Raw genomic sequence first — 18,286 nt, 5'->3', positions numbered from 1 at the left:
GGGGGGTGGCCCGTCCCGTCCCTCGTCGTCCCCGGACGGCCCCGCCCTTGTCCCGGGCTTCTCCCGGTCGCTCCCGCGCGCGACTCGCGTGGCGAGTGGGGTGTCAGCCTTTTTCAGGCGCCTCCTGGCGCTCCTGGCGCGCCACGGGCGCGCTGCCCCCGAGGCTGCTAGGGAGTGTGGTCCGGTAAGCTGGTCTGCCGGTCCGCCTCCGTCTGCTTGCCTCCGTGTATCAAGCCGTTCCCCTCACGGCACCGCCCAATGGCGTCTCTAGCTGTTGTGCAAGATCCTGGTGTTCCCCCTGAGCTTCGCGGGGGTCAGCCTTTTTCAAGCGCCTCCTGGCGCTCCTGGCGCGTCACGGGCGCGCTGCCCCAGAGGCTGCTGGGGAGTGTGGTCCGGTAAGCTGGTCTGCTGGTCCGCCTCCGTCTGCTTGCCTCCGTGTATCAAGCCGTTCCCCTCACGGCACCGCCCGATGGCGTCTCTAGCTGTTGTGCAAGCTCCTGGTGTTCCCCTGAGCTTCGCGGGGTCAGCCTTTTTCAAGCACCTCCTGGCGCTCCTGGCGCGTCACGGGCGCGCTGCCCCAGAGGCTGCTGGGGAGTGTGGTCCGGTAAGCTGGTCTGCCGGTCCGCCTCCGTCTGCTTGCCTCCGTGTATCAAGCCGTTCCCCTCACGGCACCGCCCGATGGCGTCTCTAGCTGTTGTGCAAGCTCCTGGTGTTCCCCCTGAGCTTCGCGGGGGTCAGCCTTTTTCAAGCGCCTCCTGGCGCTCCTGGCGCGTCACGGGCGCGCTGCCCCAGAGGCTGCTGGGGAGTGTGGTCCGGTAAGCTGGTCTGCCGGTCCGCCTCCGTCTGCTTGCCTCCGTGTATCAAGCCGTTCCCCTCACGGCACCGCCCAATGGCGTCTCTAGCTGTTGTGCAAGCTCCTGGTGTTCCCCCTGAGCTTCGCGAGGGTCAGCCTTTTTCAAGCGCCTCCTGGCGCGTCACGGGCGCGCTGCCCCAGAGGCTGCTGGGGAGTGTGGTCCGTTAAGCTGGTCTGCCGGTCCGCCTCGGTCTGCTTGCCTCCGTGCATCAAGCCGTTCCCCTCACGGCACCGCCCGATGGCGTCTCTAGCTGTTGTGCAAGCTCCTGGTGAGGAGGGTGATTTTGAGAACAAATGGAGGAGAGCTCAGCTTGGTAACAATGAAGAGGTTAAGGGTCCACATCATGTAAACAATTGGTGAGTGCTTAAATGAACAAGCAGATGAGCATGGATGAAGTAAGGGGCTGAGGAACAAGAGTCTACGAGCTTGAAGAACTGGTTGATAGGGACCAGGAGAGGGCTCGGCAGTTGGGTAAGTTTGGCAGTATAGGAAGGCAAGTATTGAGTTCTTATGGGAATCGGTGAGTTCAAGAGGCACGTGATGACATGTCGTTGGTGGGCTGCCCACTGTCAGGTTACTGACTGTTAAGCAAAAAGCTCTAGCTGGCACGGCAGTAGCTCCGTAACATCGCTGGTGACTAACTCCGGCCATCTCCGTTCACCGAAGGCAGGGAATGGGCTAGAATAGCAGGCGTGCCTGACCAAACCCCTGTAGGAACAATGCCCTGCTGCTGCTATGCTAAATCCTCTTTATAGAGAGGGGGGACACTAGGAACTGATTGAGTTGAGAAGAACGTATCCTACCATTTATAGCGCACTCCTTCTGGTGGGTGGATGCGTTTTACAGCCCCCTCTCGAAGCATTGTATATGCTATGTACTTTTCTTTTACCATATACATTCTTCCAGGCTGCTATCAGGACACCTCAAAGAAGCAGCATACTGTAGATTTTAATGTTCCTTTTCTTGAAGCGAGCATTCGCCGTGCAGAAAAAAAGAAGGCACAGACTCCAAAAGTATCCGCCATGCTGAAGGTTGAAGCGCTGTAATGGCCACCACGCTGATAAACGGGGACAAGCACGAACGCTGTTGTTGTGTGAGGGGCTCTTTCAGAATTAAAAAAAAATTCCTAAGCCAGTAACTAAAATGGGACAAGTGGAAGGCTACAAGTAATGAGGTTCGTGAAAGTGAATAACCAATGTAAAGGAGGGACAAATAGGAAAGATTAACCACTTGGCAGCAAGGATTTCTAAAGGACACTGAAATAAACAAATGAGATGCAATGGGCTGGCTGTAAATCCACAAAGTATATACAAAGTATATTTATTTTATTTTATTTATTTATTTTATGTAGTTTATAAAGCGCACAGCTACCCCCGAAGGGGTGTCCCGGCGCTAGAACCTAAGTCTCAGAGGAGAGGAAAGGAGCAAGAAGGGGAAGTAGCGTAGTAAATCAGAGTCCAGAGAAGGGCCAAGTTTTGAGTCTGGCCCGGAAGATGGATTCGGAGGGACAGAATCTAAGATCGACTGGCAGCGCGTTCCATAGTTTTGCCGCAATGACACTGAACCCTCTGCCACCCATTCTGGATAGTCTGAAACGGGGAGAAATCAGAAGGCATAGGTCATTGGATCTCAGAGATCTGATGGAGCGGGATATTGAAACACGTTTTTTCAAGTAGTTTGGTCCGCGATCGTTGATGGCTCGGTGAGTCAGAGTGAGGATCTTAAACTGGATACGGCTGGCCACAGGTAGCCAGTGCAGTTCCTTACGATATGCGGCAACTGATTGACGATAGGGAATATTGCCAATCAGCCTCGCCGCCGCATTCTGAACAATCTGCAGCCAGTCAATCAAGTATTGGGGAGCTCCAGCATAGAGGCTATTAGCATAATCCAGGTGGGACGTGATGAGGGCATGGGTAACTGTACGGCGGGAGTCCAGAGGGAGATAGGGGAGGATTTTTCTGATCATGCGCAACTTCAGGAAGCAGGCAGAGGTCACTTTTTTAATCTGAGTCTTGCATGAAAGGGAGTCGTCAAACTGGAAACCCAGGTTACGGGCCGAGTGGACGGGAGAGGGAGCGGGATCGAGTGCCGTGGGCCACCACCAGGAGGAGGGGATGGAGTTTTTCTGGTTAAAAAACAGCACCTCTGTTTTGTCTGCATTGAGTCTTAGATGGTTTTCAGACATCCAACCACTGATGTTGTTGAGGCACAGGCGGAAGTTGGAGAACGCAGAGTCAGAGTGGTCTCTGAAGGAAAACACTAGCTGGGTATCATCAGCATAGGAGACCACCCTGACTCCGTAGGACTCCACCACGCCGGCCAGTGGGGCAAGATAGATGTTAAAAAACAGAGGGCTGAGGGCCGAGCCCTGTGGCACGCCGCAAAACAGGGGTTTTTCCTCCGATTTAAAAGGCCGCAACAATACCCTCTGACTTCTTCCTGAGAGGAAGGACTCGATCCAGCTAAAGGCAGTGCCGCCAATGCCAGTCTGTTTTAGTCGGTCAAGGAGGATGGGGTGAGATACCGTATCGAATGCAGCGGACAGGTCGAGGAGGACTAACATGGCCTCCTCGCCCCTGTCCACGCACTCCCGGATAGTCTCCGAGACTTCCAGCAGAGCCGTCTCTGTGCTGTATCCCGCCCGAAATCCAGATTGTGAGTCGTGCAGTAGTGAGTTGCTTTCCAAGTACTCCGTGAGCTGCAACTGCACGGCTTTTTCCAGAACCTTTGCAGGTTTGGGGAGAAGGGAAATGGGGCGGTAGTTGGAGAAAACCGTGGGATCAGCATCTGCCTTTTTTAGAATGGGGATCACCAAGGCTTCCTTCCAAGTGGTAGGGAAAAAGCCATGGTGCAGGGAGGCATTCCAGATGGAGAGGAAAGAGTCGGCTAACGAGGGGGCCAGTTCACCCATAATTTTGGCAGGGACAGGGTCAGAGGGTGCACCAGACTTGCAATGGATAAGTAGTCTGATAGCATCCTCCTGAGTGAGTTTATTAAAGGCAAGAAGGGACGGTAGAGCAGGGGGACTTGTTGACGGAGGCCGGGGTATTGGCCCTTTAGGGAAGGAGATGCAAAGCTTGTTGATTTTTTCGAGGAAGAAGTCCGAAAGTCCTTCGCACAGGGTCTGACTAGCTGAGTTCTGAGTGGTCCTGGCCGGAGGATTAATGAAATCTTTAACGATGGAGAAGAGGGTTTTTGAAGAGTTTTTGGCTTTGGCAATTTGGAGCGAGAAATGATCTTTCATGGCGATTTTTTTATGTTTGAGAAATTTTTTCAGGGCAGCTTTGTAGGCAAGCTTAGCTTCAGGGTCGTAATTTTGTCTCCACTTCCGTTCAAGTGCTTTGCAGCTGCTTTTTTCCTCATGGAGAGAAGTGGAGAACCAAGGAGCGGAGGGGCGGGATCTAGTGGAGGCAATGATTTTCTGGGGAGCAATGTGGTCGATAGCATTGATGAGGGCGGTATTAAGCCTGGCGATATTTGCGTCGATATCAGGGGATAGATGATCCGTCTGGAAGTGGAATACCGGGTCCAGGGTTGTGCATGTGACTTTGTGCCACTTCCTTCCCAGCTCTTTCCTGGGTGCAGGAGGGACAGATTTCCGGTCTAAGGCCAAAGAAAAGGGGATGAGGTAGTGGTCGGACCACGTAAGGGGAAGAGAAAGGGGAGACAGTGATAGTGGAAAAATTGGCGAAAATAAGATCTAAGGTGTGACCAGCCACATGAGTAGGACCGGTGACTAGTTGAGTGAAGTTAAGACTGTCCATGATTTCCAGCAAATTATTCGCTTTTGCGCAGAGTATATACATGTCTATAAAAGACAGCGCAAGCACTGTCTAGGCTCAACCTAAAAAAGTACAATATGTGGATTTAAGTTTTAAATGTCCTGGTAATGAAAGACTCCTAAGTTTTTTCCCACTACTGTAAGGCCCGTCTCTCTTGGATAGCATTGAGTTACCTTATCACATTTAGTAATTGCCATCTTTTGGTTGGATGATATCGTAGACACGAGAACCCAAGGATGTGACCGGGACCATGGGTGAAGTTATCTAGAAAGGAACAAAAGAGCCCTTCCCCAAAATCATTTTCAATATTAGATATAGAAAGCACTTTCACCCCTACAGTGAGTGCTTGCACATCCGTTTCACACACATACATGTCTGAGAGACTATCGTGCTAATTTCTCTATTCGGGACTCATTTTTTGTTTTCCCTTCTCTCTCAATTTTTTTTTTGTTCTCTCTTTTCTCCAACTATTCTTTCTTCTTTCTTTCCCTTGCTCTTCTTCCATGAGAGGCATTTCTTCTCTCTGGCATATATTTGAAGTCCCGATGATGGCCCCCATATTGCAGTAAGGGATCGAAACGTTGTCGACCGAAAAGTACCATGAATATGAAGATATAAATAGCATGGGTTCTGCAAAATGTGGTGCTAATTCAATATTAAATTAACCTCACTGTAAATGGCTGAGTTTCTGTTTATATAATTTATGTAATTTTTTCCTGTTTTCCTTCAATGGCTTTGTATTTTTTTGAATATTTATTACATTTACTGATTATATGATCCTACTTCAGGTTGGTATTGAAATCATTTGCTTTCTATATGTAATAGCAAGAAAGTATTTTGGTTGGGAGCATGTAGAAATGTCATGTTTAAAATCAAATAAATTGTCATTTTAAAATCCTCTTTCATGGTGAAGTCGAAATTGAATTATGGAAATGTCAATTTTACAAAGTTGTAATTTTTTTACCCTAACCATTGGTACCTGCAGCCAGTGTCCTGGTTTACATGGCTTTGAATGGCTTTGCTGTTGAGGTTTGGGTATTCCTGCCAGACAGTGGGAAAAAGGGGACTGGGTGTAGGCATGATGGGCCATCTGGGCCATCCTCCCTAGATGCCTGGGGCGGGTCTTTTTCCTGCCCCACTTACTTTTGAAAGCACTTGCCTGCAGTACACAAAAAGAAACCTGACATCAGCCTTTTATGTCACCCCAGACTTCTCTGAGCCTTGTCAAGGAAGAGAAGAACTTTCCAGAACCAGATGTGGGGTTAGCCTGGATTCCCCACCTCCCCCATGTCAAAGTTTGGCACCCAGCCAATTTAGTGGATCATTAAACCTCTTCAGTACACTTCTGGACCTGTGGAAGACTTCAGAAGGACTGCCTAGATCAGATGACTGTAGACACAAATGAATCTGAGATCACGGATAAAGAACTTAGCTGTAAAGGTAGATTATCATCAAAATGATGGATGTATTAGAAAGGAAAAATGTCCTTTCTTGAGTCCCCTCACTCACCAGAGTTTCCTCACAGGGACATGCTTCATCATAGGGACCATCTGCGGGTTGAGGCGTGCTGCGACGTGCGAGAATACGTAGGAGCACTGTAGTGAGGAACTATGTGTAGTGCAGTGGTGTATGTGGAGTGGAGTGATTGAAAATACCTAACTAGTAGGCCGAATTATTTTTATTCTTGCTCCTCGTTGATATATTAAAAACGGGGTGGGTCTCTAGATCAGCCTAGTAGAGTGCCAACATGTTTCGAGCTTACCCCTAAGCTCTGCTTCAGGATGCCACAGGGACCAGCCCTGTGTGTACCACTCCAGAAGTGCACTAAAAAAGGTGATATTTACAAATGCTGGTTAGTAAGCATTAGTTGAAGAATATACATACGACATTTAATAATGTTCTGTAGGTATCTGTAATGAAGGAAAACAACAATGTTAAGAAACAACATCCCGCCATTGTCATGCGCCAGGCTATATATAAATAGTCTATGTGCCTGTTGAGAAACAAATTGTTGTGCGCGTGTAATCCTGATAAGGAAAAAAGCGCTGTGTTTCAGTGCACAGTGTCCCAGTAGTGGTTTTTAAAAAAGAAAAGCGTATTTAGCAAAAGACCGATACTCGTGAATGTGCCACATTGTAAATATAAGACGTTAACAGACATCACACAAAACAAACATACTCAGGGCTCGAAAAATCCGAAAAATTGTACTAGTCCTGCAGGTCTAGTACCTTGGAAAATCCCCTCGACCCAACTGCAACCTACTTGACCTCCGTCTCTGAAAACGGAGCAAACGTGACAAGTTAACAAGATTTAAAGGCATCTTTATTGCTCATTCCCTTTGTGATTAATAAAAATGCCTTTAAATCTTATCTTGTCACTTTTGCTCCGTTTTCAAAGACAGAGGACAAAAGTTAATTTGTCTTCCTACTCGCTAGAAAGGGCGAGTAGGACCTATAAATAGCTTGTCCTCATCAATTCTCCCTCGCAAATGCGAGCGGGCGTGTGGATTTGTCGAGCCCGGATTCTTTTCAAAAGGCTGTATTGTGCCTCATGGTCGAAGCGAAGGGGCAAGAGAGTTCTACTGGAATTCTAAAAATGGAAGAGCGAGGTTGGTTACTTTTCCGTAGGTAGTGGACTCCTCTCGAGTGTCAGCCCGGGCAGTACTGTGTATTGAAAGACACAGTTTGCCCGGTCATGGTTGCCTGAAAAAGAACTGACTTACTTCGATGGCTTCTCTCCTGGCTTGATGCCTGCTAGGGTTCCCTCAAGACCGCATATTAGCGTCTCACTGACGGGAGCCGGTATAAGAGGAAGTGCTCCCGCCTAGTAATGTTAGAATCACTAGAGCGGAAACTTCTCAAAATGGCCGCCGCTAAACGTGCTAATGGAGTATCCCTATTGGAATATTAAGACGAAAGACAGTAAACAAGACGACACCAGACTGTGGCGAAGTGATGTAAAAACGAAACATTGGCAAGAAATATCGGAGAATGATGATGGCAAAGATCTGTGATGGGGTATGTTCGTTGTATTAGAAATATTGTTAAAAAAGGGGCGCGCTATGTGTCTTAATGGTGTAGATTGCATAGGTCACTAGTGGGGTTGACTTTACCAGTAACCTGAAGGTAGACTGTACATTGCGAGATATTGTCGTAATGTAAAAATGCTACTTGTGGGTTTTGTAAAATAGCTGCTTGAGGTGTCAGATCAGGAGCTCTTATATTACACTGTCCATGCTTGGTGTTTCCAAGGAGTTGTCCCACAAATAAAATGTTTTTTATATTCGTTCCAAATGAGAAAAAACAATATTGTTTATTATTAAATGAGGAAATAATGTTATTTCAAAAGAGGAAACTGAGTGGACATGGTGTACAATCTGGTTGTGATGGGTAAAGGTTTTTTTTGATTCATGAAAATGTTTCGGGCACTTGTTGGGGGTGTGTGACAACGAACAAAAACATAGTTTTTGGTTGAAAAAGTTTCATTTAGAGAACTGTCCCAATGGAAAGGTATCATTTAGACCTTGGCTGTCAGTGCAGAGCTTGAACACCCAACGTTGCTCCTTTTCCAGGAGTCGTTGTTCAAGGTTGTCCATGTTCTTCATGTGTTCGAGGATGACCCATTTCATGTCATTTGGAATGTGTTGTTTCTCTATAAAATGAGATGTCATTCTGGTGGTGTTTCTTTTGCACCTAATGTTGCTCCGGTGTTCTACAATCCTTGTGCTTGCTTTTCTTGTGGTCATGCCTATGTAGTGTAGGTTGCAGGTACATGTGATCATGTATACCATCCTTGATGTATTGCAATTGGTGATATTGCCAATTTCCCAAGTCATTTTTATTGTTAAATTAAACTTTTTTTGTGGCTGTAGTCAGGTGGCAAACACTGCAGTTGCTGCAGGGGTGGTGTCCGTTTTGCAAGGTTTGTAGAGTTCTTTGTCCATTCCCTTTTTTGTTCATTCCTGGGGCGAGTGTGATACAGGTAAACCCTTAGGTTTTTACCTTTCCTGTGGCTGAACATTGGTTTCGGAATGTCGAGGTTTCCGCTGTTCAGGGTTCTCCAATGTTTTTTTTAATGTTTTTGGTTACCTTGTCAGATGCGATGTTGTAAGTGATGATACATATTGGTCTTTTTTTCTGTTGTCACCTCTTGTTTGTTCTTGGGTTCTAAAAGAGCCTCTCTGTGATTATTGGCAGCTCTTTATTTGGCTTTGGAGATTAGCTGTTTAGGATAGTGCCATGCTATAAGTTTATCTGAGAGATCTTTGGCTTGGGTATTGTAGTCTTCTTTTGCTGTGCAGTTGTGTCTCAGTCTCAAAAATTGTCCGAAAGGCAGATTGGGGTGGAAGCTGTTGTAGATTAGTAGAAAGTTCCTGGCTGTTGGTTTAAAATGAGTGGTTGTGTTTAGCATGCCATCAGTGGCTATGATGTTAAGGTCCAGGAATACCAACTGGGACCTACTCATAGTGAAAGTGAATTTGAGAAAGGGGTCCTGTAGGTTTAACCAGTTGATTAAGCTTTTGGCTTCTATTTCGGACCCTTCCCAGATCAATAATACATCGTCAATGTATCGTTTCCAAAGTCTCAGATGTCTATTGTATGGGTTGGATTCATTCAGCATTTTCATTTTTTTCCAAGTGGTGGACATAAAGTCCTGCCACACTCGGCGAAAAAGTGCTGCCCAAGCTGGTATGGATTAAACCTAGATCTGTGACTGCAGGTGGATGCTTGATTCTTTCAGCATTCTATCCATCATTAGTTCTTTTTGTGTTTCCACTTTATTACTGTGTGTGTGCTGCAAAAATACTTGCATCTTGTGAGGAAATGGGGCGTATTACATGGTGTGGTTGTGTGACCTCACTGTGTAACACACTTACCAACCCCTTTAGATCCAGTAAGTTTCGTCTTTAAAACCCTCTGCTCAACGCTTGTTAACTATGCCACTGAGTAACAAGGCTTAACCAGAGGACCAAGTGTAAAGTATTTTAACTGTACCAAAACAATTGAAGAAGAAATTAAAATGACAGTCTAGAAATCCGGCACCAATTTATAAAAACAAGACTGTATTTTTATAAGAAATTAGAACAAAAAAGATCCATCGAAGAATTCCAGAGATATTGATTTTACAAGCAATAATAAATCAAAGCAATTTCACTCAACCACGAACGAGCCGTGGCAAAGTCAACAATTTGGACACTTGAAAAACGTTTTCATGGAAAACTTGCGTTGGTTCCCATGCGGTTGGGTATTACTGGAGGTGACCAACTCTGTCAAGGAGCTAACCAGGGTTACCAGCAAGAGCCTCAAGAACAGTTGCGGTCACTTCAGCAATTTCAGGCACTTTATCCACATTGTAAAAAATTCCTATGTAGTGGTCCTGATTCAAGGGATAAAGTATGATGAAGATGCTCCACGGAAGCTGTTGATGCAATGCAGTTGACCAGGGTATTTCTGCAGGGATTCCTCGGGCCACGAAGATGATGTGGGGTTCCTGTTTGCAGGATCAATGTCCCTCAAAGTCCTCTCTGGTCTGGCTGAAGTCAAATACCAGTGGACTATCAGTCACCTGTTGTCGCGATTACAGGCCAACCCTTCCTGGGTTGTTAACTTTCCTTCTGAGGGTCCTAGGAGCTCTCAAACAGCACTCCTGGGCTTGCAAACTCGGTGCAAGGTTGTGCGTCAGGTTTTGGTCCTCGCTGCTGTATGGTGGCGGTGGTTGTGGCTTGAAGTCTTTGGGCTACCAACTTGCCATTTTTGCTGTTGTTTCCGTATGCTGGGAACAGGAGGCATATGCTTGCCATTTGAGTTCTCTTGGCTTGACTCTGCTCTGGAGACAACTTCTCCTTGAGCAAGACATGGTAGACGCAGTCCCTCTCCTCTCTAGCCGCAAAGTGCAGTCTTCGAATGTGTAGCCTCTATGCTGGTACCTTATACCAGGTCGGTCAAAATCTGGGTGCAATGGGTGCCCTATTTATTTGCAGAAAATCCCTAGGCTAAGATGCAGTTGTTAGCCAATGGGCTACCAGGTTCCCTCCATCCTGATGCCCACTATTTGGTGTGGCATCTGGCTATCTCAGTATGCACCATTCTGCTCACTCTCGTGATGACAAGACCCGACTTCCGACACTCGGAGCTCCCTAGCCCACCCACAGAATGTGGCTCCCTCAGGACTACACACCCCTGGAAAAAACGGTTTGATAACCTGCTTCTCCACTCCCAGTGCCAGCGTATCTGCCTAAAGAATAGAGCAGCCCCTCTCCCAAGTGTTACCTATTTGCCCCCCAAAGACAGCTTGTACTTTGAAGCTCGTCTTTTGGGCTAACACCTGTGTGGCTTCCTGCAGGAGGGGGTAACATCTCCCTCCCATGCCTGCCCTATTGTGTCCTTTCCTGGGAGTAGTTAGCACATCTCCCCAGGAGGGCAGAAAGCTGTCTGCAGGACAAGCCCCGTGCACATCAATAAACTGGCACTGGAAACCTTGAGCAACTAAAGCAGCAATTTCTAAAGTTTCACTTTACCCACCAGTGACACTAAATTTGATTTAACCATTGAATCTGATTTAATACACCGATTCTTTTGCTACCAAACAGTACCAACCCGAGTAGTCCTGTTCTGAAGTTAGTAGAGCTGGGGTGCCAGCCTGTAAATCTGTACTTGCCAGTGGGGCTACTAGCCTTTCCACAGTAAATACGAGAATGCAAGGGTTTCACTAAAGGAACCTGTAAAAGTATATGTTCTACTTTTAATTATACAGCTCCCTTCCTTAGGGCTCTTTGGGCTGCCAGAGCGGTGACTTAGATACATTAAAAAGGGAGTTTAGGGCTTTGCCATTACTTTAAACGGCAAAGTCGAATTTGCAGTTTTAAACTGCCCTTCCAGTCTGCATTGGGAGCCATGTTTCACCTTGCCCTACTCCGGTTGGCACAACAAGTGCTGCAGTCCCTTAGACACTTTAACTTACAGGCCCTAGGTACTCTGGTTCCATATACTAGGGACTTAGAAGTAAGTGGGGACAAGCCAATCGAACATCCTCCATTTTAAGGGTCAGAGACCATGAACATGTTTAGCAGGGCTCAGGGTATTTCAGAGCCGTTAAACTTGTACCTAGCAGTCAAAATGGGGGGGGGAAAGTTGGGATAAAGCTGTAAAAAGCCTGTTTCCTTGCACAAGCCTCACCCCCACACAGCTAATATGTCCAGGAGAACTCCACCAGAACTTTGGTAAGTCTTTTTGACTATTCACTCAGGAAGGCTGTAGAGAAACTAACTGACCATTGCAGAGCCTACTCTACCTTACATCCTTCTGCCAGGGTGTGACCTACCTCAACTATGACAGGCCCTAATCTAAATTAGACCTTCGCTAGGACTGTGTCTCTGCCAACCAACCTTCTCTCCAACCTCTACTTGGGACTGGGAGGTTTCTACCTTACCTGGCCATACCTTAGCTAGAACAACAGCAATCTAACTTAGAGTTCACCCAACATTTGAATAACCCCAACATGACCAACAGGCCCAGGGGTCATGAGGTCTGATGCCCATGCCATTAATAGTGTTACCACAAAGCCAAGCCTCCAACTTAGGCTACTGACATCTCAGTGACCAGAACCACTTTGTGAGCTCACAACCGACCGGTGGATGAGCTGGCCTCGTATATGTTGTACACTTATGTAAGTGGACACCTTGTACCAGTCCAGGCAACCCTTATGATGATTTGATAGATCTTAGACAACCTTAGAAATCTCTCTAAGTGGGAGCTGTGGAAAACAGCCTTCAGGCTGAGGCCAGAATGAGTGTAAAGCAGCTAGATTGACCAGAATGCAACCTTATGGTATAGATTAAGTGAAAAGAACAACACCAAGTATTTATAAAAATATGCATTTATTATATAATACTCTCTAGTACGTTCCAATATCTCCAACATGGAGATAACCACGATGCACACAAGACTTAGAAATACAGTAAATAGCACAAAATACACAGTGGACCCCAAGGGGGGGACCAAATCTTATACTAAGAAAGTGGTATAAGAACTACGACTTGGATGGAGAAGGGGTCGAAAAGACGTAGCAGTGCTAGGACCCCAAAAAACCACCCATGGTGAGTAGATAGGGACCCCACAGAGAGTGTGTGCAGTGTGGAAGCACGACCACATGCTCTGTGCAACTCTATGTGAAAGTCGCGGTTGGATTTTTAAAGATGAAGGACCCTTCCCAGTGGACCCTGAAGAAACCCCATGGAAGACAAAAGGTTGTAGAGCCACCTCACCCGTGGATACCCTAGTACCCATATTACCAACACCAGGGAAGCTGGGTGCATATGTGAGAAGTGGTGTTGAAAACCACCATCTAACCCAGTGGAGGACTTCAGGAAAGTGCTGCTGTTCAAGAAAGAGAGAGTGCCTGGGGGAATCCAGGGATGGATTCTAGATTGAAAGGTTCCGGCAAGCAGAGGGGACAGAGTCTGTCACTCAGGGGTGACCAAGAGACTTGGAAGACTTGTGCCCTCCGGAATCGGATGTTGCAGGATGGATGACGATGACCTAGACTCAGCAGCTGTGAGGACGAGGCGACGCTGACGAGGACCAGGAGACGCTGACGAGGACCCGGAGCTGTGCACGAGCTGTCCCTCGAAGGATGTCGAGTGCTAAGTGGCCGGTGTTCGGCGGAAGCACCAACAAGCCTTGGCAAAGGCAAGCAATGCAGGACTCAAAGAAGGAGCAACGTTGTCATCAAGGTCACCAAAGGCAGGGGAGTCGGGGCAGGCCGCGAGCATTCGGGGGAGCCCAAAAAGGAACAAGTGTGACCTTCAAGAGGACCCTAAGGCTGGAGGCACTGGAGTTGCGAGAGGACCTCAAGCAGCTCGCCATAAGATGCAGGCCACGATGCGGTGTGGCTAAAGATTCTGGTCACTAAAGATGCTCACGGTTGGGGCTACTTGGAGCCCGAAGATCTTCCTGCAAAGAAGCCACCAAGCCTTTTCAACTGCAAGTTGAATGCGGTGCACAGGGGTTCAGTTATTGTAACCCCCACGAGGGATACTGGCCTCAAACTTAGTCAGAGGGCAGGGCAGGCCTCGGGAGCTTTGGAAAACCACCACCTGTGTTGCAGAGCGCACATAGTCCGTAGGAGCTCCGGATCTGCAGACCTGTTGAGTTAGTTGCAGTGCCTGCAAATGCAGGGGATTGTCTCCTTCACTCCAAAGGAGATTTCTTCAGGTGCCTTTGATGCTTCACAGGCCTTGGAAGGTTCCTGTATGATGCACAGGCACAAACAATGCAGCAGACCGGAAGGGAGACAAAGTCAGGCCCAAACGAAGTCCAGGGAAGTGCAGAGTGCCCAGACGGTACAAGTGAAGTGGTGTCTGATCTGAATCTTATCCAACGACGATTCTAGGGACTTACACCCAGGTAAGCCCTCAAGTACCCTAGGGAAAGGGTTGGGAAGATTCAGGGGACCCTCCCAGGGGAGGTCTGGACCGGCGGCAGGTTACTCCCATGTCCTCTGTACAGTTCCGCGTCAGAGCAGGAGTCAACGGCTCCCAGGACTGGTTTGAACTGGACTATGCACATGGACACCAAATGTGCCCCTCATGCAGACTGAGTGGCGCTGGCAAGCGCACCCACCTCATCCCAATGCACTAAATCCTGTCTGGGAGGTGGTCACACCTCCCTGTGACAGAATGCTTATTGTTCTGCCTTCCCCTGCTCGAGCAGAACCATATCTCTGGGCGGCAGCAACCATTTTGTGCTGTGCTGTCCAGTTCAAGAAAGCTGGGAACATTGAGAGCCTAACAGAGGGCTCTTCCAGTGCTTGGGATAATACCTCCCACACTGTTTACTGTGTGGGAGGTATGATTCCAACATGTTTGAATTTAAACATGAGAGGATTTGTTGCAGCTGTTTTTGAGATGTCATCGTGTAACTACGCGGTGCCCCTCTATATAGTGTATGGCTGGTTCACTGACAACCCAGGAGAATGGACTCCGTAGGCTGCAGGGGTGTCCTGATCCTGCAGGGGCACCCTCTCACCTAAAACCTATAAGTCACCCCTATAGCAGGCCTTTGCAATTCTGAAGGCAGGGTGCTTGGTTTTAAGTGCAGTGGCCCTTGATATAGAAAACCTATATCTGTAGTAAGCGGTGCTAGCACCAGCTTACACAGGCTGCAATGGCAGACCTGTAGTTCCATTTTGAATGGTCTCTCATGGGTGGCATAATACATGCTGCAGCCCTTAGGAGACCTCTGGGGTACCTATGCCCTGGGTACCGTATTACCATATACTAGGGACTTATAAGAGTACCCAAGTATCCAATCTGGGTGGTACCTATGTGGAAATGTGACTTTTAATGAGCACACCAGTGCAGGGGTCACCCTTCTCTGTCCACGTGTCCGTAGACCAACAAAATAGATATTGGCACTGAAGCTGGAATTCAAATAACAAGTTTATTAATCACTCATGAGTGGGACCACGTCCATACAACACCCTCAAGTGTTTCAGGAGGTACATTGAATACACAGACCATGGTGCTTATATGCACACTATGTTGCAGAGTAAGAATGTAGATACAAATAGAAGGTACAGGCACACACAGGAATAGTTACCGACAAACATGGGCAGATGGGAGATCACTTAGTTCTGTTCCCCCTCCCACTTTGCTGACTGTTTACAACAGCAGAAAATAGCTGACAGTTACATCTTTATCTAGGTGCATTTTAGCAGCTACAGGCCTTTGCTCAGCACGTACATTGGTTCGGCTTAGTACAGAAGGAGTTAACTAAAGTTGATGACACAAGCAGAATAGAAAGGCAAGCAACAGTGAAGACAGTAGAATTACATAGCTAACAAAATGGATGCCACAAACAAGATAGCTTCAGCTTATACTAACGGAAATTATTTTCAATTTCCACACCTAAGTACTCACCCCAACAGTTTAGGAATACAGCAGATAGACAGGGGTCCTGATTAGCAGGATCCCAGTCAGACTAGTCAAAATACAGCTTAGTATCGGTCAAAAAGTGGGGGTAACCATAGCAGCAGATCCTACTTTCCTACAAGCAGCTACTGTGAATTCCTGGGGGCTTTCCAACTTTCATATGCATATTCTCCTAAAATAGAGGGTGCTTCAGTATACAAGTTTGTTTTTCTTTTATTGCTCTTCGTTGATTTATTTTTTTCTCCTTCAGACAGTCCTAAAAGACCTTTCACTTCAACACCCAACTATATAGGCTTACAGAAACTTTTGAAGACTTGGCTCTTTAGACAAGTGTATAACTAAGTTTTTGCCTGCAGTGAGTTGTTCTGTTACCCAGCGCCAAGAAACTGGTGATCAAGCGCTATATAAATCCCTGCAACATAACATAACATAACAACTTGCTGTTCATTTTATATGAGTATGCTACATGGAATAAATGGCCTTTTAATACAAGTGTAGGTAGGAATAAAAAAAGAGATATTGGATCAAAATTCTATGTGCATGCCCTTACATATAAAAACCGCAAAAAAAATCGCACAAGCTCTTTATTTTGAGATGTTGGATGCTTAACGTCCAAGGAGAGATTTGGTTCTGAAATCGGAACCTTAAATAGTTTCGCTAGCATGCAAATGCTCAGAAACAACATGAAAAAGACTTTCCTGCCTTGAGCATGAAACATTAAAAACCAAATGTCCGCAAGATGTTAGTTATTTTTCAAGATATTAGCTAATCTGTTTGTCAGTGCAGCAGTTGGAAGATTAATGCACAGCAACTGCGTGAATCTGAAATTATTTTGTTGATGGTCCATCTCAACTATTTTTACTGCTGTCCTTGTGCTAAATTGCGATCTGTTTTTTTGGGTCGAAGGAATGCAAGATACATCAATGAGTACTCCTTTAGTCTTACTTTATATACTCGTAAATCCTGGCCCCCAAATTTTGAAATACACACTTGAATTCAAAAGGTTTTTATTACCATCAGCAGGCCCAGTAAGGTGGTTTTCTTACAATGTACACGAGCTTGTTGTTTTGTAGTATTAACTTTCAAGACACTGTACCTGACGAGTTGCATTTGATAGGGCCACAAATGTTCTCTCCAAAGCACCAGTTTAATTAAAGAAACCATTGCAGTACCAGGCAGCCGGTTTATCCAAACCATAAGAATGTTTAGGCAAAAGGACAACTAATGTTGAATAACGGTTGACCTAAAACACTGTTGTTTTGATTCAAGTGGCCTGAAAAACTGAGGAAGTATAAAGCTGAAATCATTTAATTTTATTCAAACTGAATTTTTAGTAGCAAGCATAGTAACGTGCTGTATGAGCCTTCCTATGCAGTTTTTAGCACTTTGAAGGAAATTAACACACACTTTCTTACAACACAAAAAGCTTTAACGTGCATGGCTTTATTGTTAGAATGAAGTTTATTTTCAATTGTATTTTTGTCATTCCAGGAGGCTCTTAAAAGAAAGCAAGAAAAGGAAGAAGCACAAAGACTCTATAAGCAAAGAAAAATGGAAGCTTATAAGATATTAAGTAAAAAGACCAAAAAGGGACAGCCAAATCTAAACCTACAAATGGAGTATCTCCTTCAGAAAATACAGCAAAACAACTAATGGAGATGCATTGTATTTGTATTTCTTCTGCAATGTCTTATGCACGAGAAAGTGAAAAATGAGCCCAGTGCTTTTGGGTGCTTTGTTTATGGGAGAACACAGTGTAAAAAGGTATTGCAGCAATATTCGGTAACTACACTATCTGTTATCAGAGCTCACATTTGATTTTATTACTTTTCCTAGTACATGTATCATAATGTGAATCATAGCAACTTTTATATTTTATTTTAATAAAGCTATTTATGACCATGTGACATGTTGTACAACCAAGGCTATACGAGGACAATGGTAAGGGCTTTATCTCAAATCCTGGACTCGTGATTGAGATAATCTGTGACTATGTGATTCTTATGTTGCCCTTGGGGTTTGGATGTTATTTGCTCCAGTTTCCATAACAATTTTTGTTGGTTTCTACATGTTTTGGTGCAAGGCAAGTCTAAGGATATTTATAGAATGCAGCATCCCAACACACGTTTCTTCACTCTGATTGACAGTGGGTTCAGCACATTAGAGTCACATTTTCAGAATCAAATAGACTGCCTTTGTCAAAGTAAAATGAGCTTGAAGGTTGGCGTTCAGAGAAACCTATGTCCCTGTGCAGGTGGAATTAATCCTTCACGGTGTGCAAAGTTTAAAATCTAGAAACTAGAGGTCTTTGTTTCATACCTGTGCCCTTCTTGCGCTTACTTGTGCAAGATGATTAGAAACTGCATCTAAATCAGGCCTTAGGTCTTCTGTCATACTGTGAGCATTGTTTCTGTATATGTTAATTGCTCAGTTGCAAAGATTTTTTTAATGGAAATTAAATATCTATTTTGTTAGTCAAAAAAAAAAAAAAAAAAAAAAAAAAAGAAACTGATTTGAATAACAGAATATTTAGCCACCTAGTTCCCTGGGCCAGCAATGAACGTTTCACATTAGTACCAAGTAATTGTGCCACTTGCATATAATTTCTCCATACTGTGATGGAAGTTGATGTTTACTTTTTACCGATCTTCACCAGTTCAAATCTTAACCCAATTTTGAACTTTTTAAGGTCCTACTTTCCTGTCAGTGGGACACAG

The 18,286-nt window shown here is 45.8% G+C and overlaps 1 protein-coding gene across 1 annotated transcript in view; it reads left to right on the top strand.

Annotated features, from left to right (window-relative positions):
* CCDC59 (coiled-coil domain containing 59) overlaps positions 1-17,476 on the top strand; it is a 125,704-nt gene extending 108,228 nt beyond the window's left edge. Inside the window, exon 4 of the mRNA XM_086919626.1 lies at positions 17,061-17,476. Within this exon, the coding sequence (XP_086775752.1) occupies positions 17,061-17,222 (162 nt within the window). The 3' untranslated portion in view covers positions 17,223-17,476. The remainder of the gene's footprint in view (positions 1-17,060) is intronic.
* Positions 17,477-18,286: the final 810 nt, after the last annotated feature.

The sequence above is a fragment of the Lissotriton vulgaris genome, chromosome 1_1 (assembly GCF_964263255.1).
Source record: "Lissotriton vulgaris chromosome 1_1, aLisVul1.2, whole genome shotgun sequence".
NCBI lineage: Eukaryota > Metazoa > Chordata > Amphibia > Caudata > Salamandridae > Lissotriton > Lissotriton vulgaris.
Note: the sequence above shows the minus strand (reverse complement) of the source record. Positions and strands in the feature narration are given on the sequence as shown.